At 46.9% G+C, this 6,578-nt stretch overlaps 1 protein-coding gene and 1 long non-coding RNA gene across 4 annotated transcripts in view; one reads left to right on the forward strand and one right to left on the reverse strand.

Annotated features, from left to right (window-relative positions):
• The window catches only part of LOC109305106, a 25,030-nt gene extending 18,865 nt beyond the window's left edge, over positions 1-6,165 (reverse strand). The window contains exons 1-2 of the long non-coding RNA XR_002099557.1: positions 6,154-6,165; positions 6,051-6,063 (exon numbers count right to left, since the gene is read on the reverse strand). This is a non-coding gene — a long non-coding RNA (uncharacterized LOC109305106). The remainder of the gene's footprint in view (positions 1-6,050; positions 6,064-6,153) is intronic.
• The window catches only part of GRHL2 (grainyhead like transcription factor 2), a 149,861-nt gene that overhangs the window by 121,112 nt on the left and 22,171 nt on the right, over positions 1-6,578 (forward strand). For all 3 annotated transcript variants that reach the window (XM_019528021.1, XM_019528022.1, XM_019528023.1), the window contains exon 14: positions 2,465-2,550. In XM_019528021.1, the coding sequence (XP_019383566.1) occupies positions 2,465-2,550 (86 nt within the window). The remainder of the gene's footprint in view (positions 1-2,464; positions 2,551-6,578) is intronic.

Genomic DNA, 6,578 nt, shown 5'->3' on the forward strand with positions numbered 1-6,578 from the left:
CGGAGGTCAGAATTTCTTTGACTTGCCCTTACGACTTGCTTATTGTTTACCCCAGTATGTTTTCTTCCCCTAAAGCTGTGATTTTTTTGCTTTGGAAAGGAGGTAGGCTGGATGATTTGAAAGTGATGGCAGGGTGATGGACACTTAATCAGATGAGAGGAGTTGGTTGAATCACATAACTCAGTGAATCCATTACAAAATTCCAGTCACAGCACTAGGAAAACAACATAAGTTTACAAAACCTTGGTCAGTGTGTGTGCATAGCATGATTCAGGTCCCCCGTTATCTTTGTAATGGATATTTCATTCGGCATAATGTTTCCTGGCATTCCAAGTACAACAAAGAGATTTAAACCTCAGCATTCAAATTGCGTAGTGGCTAGAGATAGAAGTTGCACATAAACCGGTTTAAGTGATCAGAAACTGGTTTAAAACCTGTAACAGAACATAAGTTCAGTGCATGTAAACCAGTTTCAAAATGGCCGAAACTGGTTTAGGATAAACCCGGTAGAATGTAGTATCAGACTTAACTGATTTGAGTCAAATCAGTTTATGGAACTTCTCTCCCAGACCCCTTCCTCAGACCAGAGTCCTCCAGCATCCCAGCATGCTCTGCAGCCCTGGGCTGGGCTGGGCTGTCTGCTCCAGAGAGCAGGGCTGGCCCCGCCCCCCTACTTTCTAGCCCAAGCAGGGGCAGGGACATGGCCAGACACATCCCTAGCATGGCCCCATTAAGGCAAAGTGGGCAGGGAAGGGAAAGGGGTTAATTCTCCCCCCCCACCCTGCGCAGCTGGAGTCTCCCTGTCTGTGGGTGAGCAGCTGAGGTGGAGGTGGCAGCTGGGGCTGGCAGACCCCAGCTGCGGTAGCTGGTGGCAGAAGGGCTGGATGGAGGGAGGAATTAAGCCCCTCCCTGCCCCCTTAGCCTTAACAGAGCCATGCTGGGACAGCCTCTGGACATGCCTCCGCCCCCACTGCTGGAGCTAATTTTTGGCCAGATTAGCATGGAGTGTGGGGCTTTTTGCCTTCCTCTGTAGCAGGGGGCATGATGCTCTTGGATCTCTCAAGTATATATTTACCACCTTTGCTGCAGCAGGGCATTGGCTCCTGTGGTCCCCCTGTTTTACCTGTAGTGGGTTAGGGATGACAGTGTAGTTTTGCTAACAGGATAGACAGTGGATTTGTTTAGGATGGTTTGGATAGGAATGATCCTGCCTCAGGCAGCGGTTTGGACAAAATGATCTCTCAAGGTCCCTTCCAGCCCTACTTCTCTGTGGTTCTATGATTCTAATATACATCTAACATACAGGAATTTATTTAGTAGCTATTGATGAACACAGTGTCTTTTAAAGAAAAAAGTTCAATTTAGAACTCTACACTTCTAAAATACTTAATGCAACAAGTAACAATTAAGATTAATGTTAGTGATAGAGACCAAACACAGAAAGGGGCTTTTTCTAATTGTCCAGTTTATTTACTTTGTCTATTTGTCAGCGCTTTGTAGAGACTTATTTTCACTGTTTCCCCAGCAAATCATGTTCCTTTGTATTGATGTAACTCTTTAACGCAACAGCATGGGTGAGAAGACTCTCTAGAACAAATAGGAAAAAGTGTTTGTAAGCCACACAAGAACTGGAAGGGGAGGGCTGAGGTGTAGACATAGGTGGAAATTTTTGAAGAGACAAATGGCAGTTTGGTGCCAAAGCAGGTAGAAAATCACTGGGCAGTGAGTGCCAAATAGACATTTTTACCGTTAAATAACTTCCCTGTAGTATCTGAGATTAGTTTTTACTCATTTTGTGAAACTAACTGTGTTTCAAATGGGGGGGCCATTTATGAGTGTGAAAGGGGAAACATTCAGAAATACTCCTTTATTTGGAAAAAATAATTGCTTTTTTCTTGGGAATTGGCTAAAGGGAAATTCAGTTGTTGAACTGCACTTACTTTTTGTGAGTTGCTTTTCCCAACCATTTGGCTAAAGATTAGAGAGGTTATAGGAGATATCAAGAGTTACAGGAATGCAGAGAACTGCCTAGTACTTCTCCTATTTAACCTATAATTGATTGATTGACCTATAATTGATATAATTGATCACCTATAACAGTGATTGATTTTTTTTTTTTAAATAAAAAGTTCAAGTGTTCTTCAACTGGTATTTTCCATATTTTGATAAATTTACCGAACTGCTAACCAAACATAATTACTTGCAAAATGCAGTTTCCTCAAAGTATTTAATTTAAATTGCTTTTAATTTTCTTGGTAGGTTTCCCAAACCAGCTGGTATGCCCTGTGTATATTTACATTGCTGATTATATAAAATGTTTGTTTTTTTTTTAAGTGTCAAGCTTTCATCACTTGGGTGGACTTGTTCTACACTCAGCATGAGTTCCTGAGCTTCTAGTCAATGAGGATTATTTTATCTGTTCAATTTTCCATGCCTGCCTCATGTTTGATCTTTATGGTTCCAGTGCTTCTGTATGTGAGGAAGGAGACTGATGAAGTGTTTGATGCTTTGATGCTGAAGTCGCCTACAGTAAAGGGGCTAATGGAAGCAGTAAGTATCTAATGTCTTTATGATATTTATCTTACCCTCTAAGAAAACTATGAGATTGTCAGTGGGTTATTTAGATACAGTGTGGTGTGCAGACAAAGACATTCTCATATATATTTAAAATTCTTCATAAAGTCCTCCTGCAACATGTTTCCTTATCCAAAATGCCGATTGAGTCTGAATTCAGTACTGTTAGCAGATCATTGAAATAAGATAAACTTATATAGCTGATTTATTGGAAACTCGAGGCTTGAGGAATTGGAAGTAATTAAAAAATGTCAGAAGAAGAAAACAGAGTCAGACTCTGTGTTCTGACATACCTCTGTGCAAAAGAGATTCAGTGCACTTCAATCCTTTAGCTGTAATACCTCTATGTACATCCACAGCTATCACTTCTTAATCTTAGGATCCTGGCTGTCTTCCAGGTGAATATCCATTTTCTTTGATCTTTTGCAGGACAGCTCTGCTGGGGATGAAGGCATTTTTAGTAGATACCTTGCACATGCCATCTTGTGCTCTCCTTAATACCTGCTTCCAGCCACCCACTTTGTTTTCCAGCTTTCACTCCTAGAATGACTTGCCTCCCCTGTATAAACTGCCCAAACGTGCTCTGCTTCTTCTCTGTTGCTGATCAGCATTTAGTAATCCCTGATTTTCAGTGGAGACTTCCATATTTAATCCTTTTCTTATGACCTGGTACCAGTAGGTGGCATGTAAGTCGCATTGTGAGGTTTGGCAAAGGGCAGGACAGAACTAACCAAGTGTCATTGAGTGAGAGTGGGTGGAGTTCTAGACTTTGGCTTGATAAGAGTGAGAAGATGGGAAAGATCTCATTCAGCTGAGAAGTCAGGCAGGGATGGGACAGGGATGCCTATTGGGGGCTTATTTCTAGGTCCTCAGTTATGAGCACTCTTACCACTAGTACTGTAAGGGCAAAGTTGTGTTTGTTGTATATGGCCTGATAGCAGAGATTTAGGAACAAAACCTGATGAATTCCAGTTCCATGCATCAAGCCATTAATTAGCAGGGGAGAACAGGTTACAGATTAACAAAATGCTCTCAAGAGGTCATCTACACAAAAAGTACCTTCTGAGGACACTGGGAACATGGACTCCCCTGACTATGCTTTTTTATTATTATTTGGATTAGGGTAATGCTTCCCTGCTGAGACTAGTGTTATTAGGCAGTATTCAGTGTACACATGTAAAGGACAGTCTCCAGAGCCTCTGCCTTGAAGAGCTCATTACACCCTAGGGAATTACACAATTATGCGCCTGTGCAATTTTGCACATAAAATGCATGCCCTGTATAATTGCATAAATTTGCATAATTAAACCCAGGCAGGATCTGTTCCTCGACCTCCATGGGGCTCCCAGCACTCCAGCTAGGAGCCCCAAGAGGAGGCACCAAGTATGGTTGTGCACAACTGGACAGCTAGTGAGTGGGAAAGGGAGCTCCTGCCTGCAGAAGTGGGGTGGGTGGGTGTGGGCCCCCAGTCACACATCCATCCCCCTCATGGTGCAAAGTCCCTGCCACAGGGGATGGCAGCAGCAGGCAGTGGGCCCTCAGGGTCCTCATGACCACAGTAGGCAGAGCTCCCATCTGAGTCCCAGGGGCTGCACAAGGCAGCATGGAGCCCACCCACTCACCCAGGCCAGCCCACTGGCACACACCCTCAAACCAGACCAGGGTGGCTCCATGCCAGCATGTGGGGCTTGTGGCATTGCAGGCAGTAGCCATGAGCCACTGGGCCAAGCTGGGCCAGCTCCATGCTTCCATGTGGGTCTTCTGGCATTCCAGCAGGAAGCTGCACCTAGAGGCATGGAGTTTGCCTGGCCTGATGGTGTGCGACTCCCACCTGCAGTGCTGCAAGCCCCACGTGCTGGCACAGAGCTAGCCCAGTTTGGTTTGAAGGCATCAGTCAGTGGGTTGGGCTGGATCCGTGCCACCATGTGCAGCCCCTGGGACTTGGCCAGAGCTGCGTGCTGCTGGGGGGTTCTGCCTGCTGTGGCTGTGAGCGTCCCAAGGGTCTGCTGCTGCTGCTGGTAGCAGGGGCTGTGCACCATGGAGGGACAGATGTGGCAGGAAGGGCCCACACCCATCCAGAAAAACAAGACCTACCCACATGGGGTTTTTGGCACAGATATTAAGAATATAAGATGAAAATGTGGGAAAAAAGTAACTAATTTGTCATAATTTTGAATTTTTCTGCACATACTTCCCTGGGGTGTGGCATGTAGTCTAATTAATAATAGAGTTGTAATGTTCTTGTCTTTGTAGATGGTTTCCAAGGGTATATACAGACATTAATTATGCTTAGACCAGTCTAAGTAATCATAGATTGATCTAAACCAATAATTGTACTGAAGTTTGGCACACACAGACCAGTCTAATAATGGCACAAGGGATCTAAGATAGACCTGGTGCAAGATGCACTCAATTAAAATCAATTTAGACTAGACATGCATCAAACTTCTGTACTGTACTTAAATGTATTATAAGCAGGGATCTGGGGTTTCTGTTTGCCATGGGAAAATGCAGTAAAATGTGGATTTTCCCATTTTAAGGATTAAAACCTGGATTTTCTCTTTTTAAGGAGAAAAACACGGGAAGCGGTGGCTTTCCCTTTGTAGGCTGAGAGAGTTCCAGCTGGAGGGGGTGGGAGAAGGGCAATCAGGCTAGAGGTGCCATGTGCATGGGTACACGTGCACATGGCAGCCAGGCAGCATGAGCAGCTCCTGCAGTTCTCCCCAGGTAAGTCTGTGGGAGAGAAGGGAGGGAGAAACTTGAGGCCCCTGTAGCGAGGAGAGGGGGGTGGGCAGGTCTAAGGCTGGGTCTGGAGCTGCTGCCCGTTCAGGGTGGTGCATGTGGCTTGGGGCCTGAGACAAAAATACATGGCTTCAGGGCCTGGGCTAACAGGGGAACTGAGACATGTGTGGCTCATCTGGGGTGGTGAGGGCTCCCTGCTGCTGCATGTACTTTTGGAGGGGATATGGGGGTGGGGGGCACATGACCCTCAGATTTGTGCACTGGGTGCAGGTGGATGTGGGCTGGCAACTGCAGGCTCAGGGCTCCCTGCCCCCTGCTGCCACCCCCACTCCCCCCATGGGCCCAGCAGGCGGGACATGGTGCAGCAGGGAAGAGAGGGCCAGGGAGGCTTGATGCTGCTGCCAGAAGCTCCACACCGCCTTGGCAAGGCACCCCCTGCTCAGCCTGCAGTAGCAGAGAGCATGGACTGCCCTGTGGACAACTGTGCTGCCAGCCCTGCTGCTGTTGGCTGGGCAGGGGGTGCTACGCCACAGCAGTGTGGGGCTCCCAGCAGCACACTGAGCTGCCCCATCCATCCCACTCTGCCCTGCTGCACCAGGTCCCACCCTCTGGGCCACATAGGCCCCAGGAGGAGGGCAGGGGAGCACTGAGCGCACATCTGCCCTTCTCCCCACATGGGCTCTGCTCCAGCTGTGTCACCTGTGGGGGAGGGGGAGACAGGCTCTAGGCTCCACTCTGGCACAGCAGCTGCTGCCTCCCAGGGGTGGCAGCCAGGGCTCAGGTGCTGCTGGGGGCTCCCTCTGGCAGGACCAGGAGGGGCAGGGGAGTGAGGGGTACCAGCAGGGCCAGGGAGCTATGGCTTGAGAGTTAGGGGCAATGGCATGGTCAGGGCACCAGCATATCAAGGCTGCTGAGTGCCACAAAACAGGGGTGGGGTGGGGAGGGGGGGACAGTCGCAGCTGGACCTGTGTCCTGGTGAGCAAAGGGGATAGGGGGGACCTCTGATTTTCCATGATAAAACCCAAAATCAAACACCAAAATATATAGCCATTTAGAATTTTTATTATTGTAATTGAGCCACTGGCAGGCTTCCAAATTGCTTTAAAATTGTAACTATATCAGTAAAACAGTGTGTTCAACTGATACCTTTATGTATAGTGGTATTTCATTTTAATTGTGGAATAAACATGGATCTGGGGTTTTTTAACTAGAGAATCTGCTTGCTTTTTTTTTTTTTTTTTTTTTTTTTTTTTAAAAAAATT

Source organism: Gavialis gangeticus, unplaced genomic scaffold (assembly GCF_001723915.1).
Source record: "Gavialis gangeticus isolate Ggan-Ray unplaced genomic scaffold, GavGan_comp1, whole genome shotgun sequence".
Classification (NCBI taxonomy): Eukaryota; Metazoa; Chordata; order Crocodylia; family Gavialidae; genus Gavialis; species Gavialis gangeticus.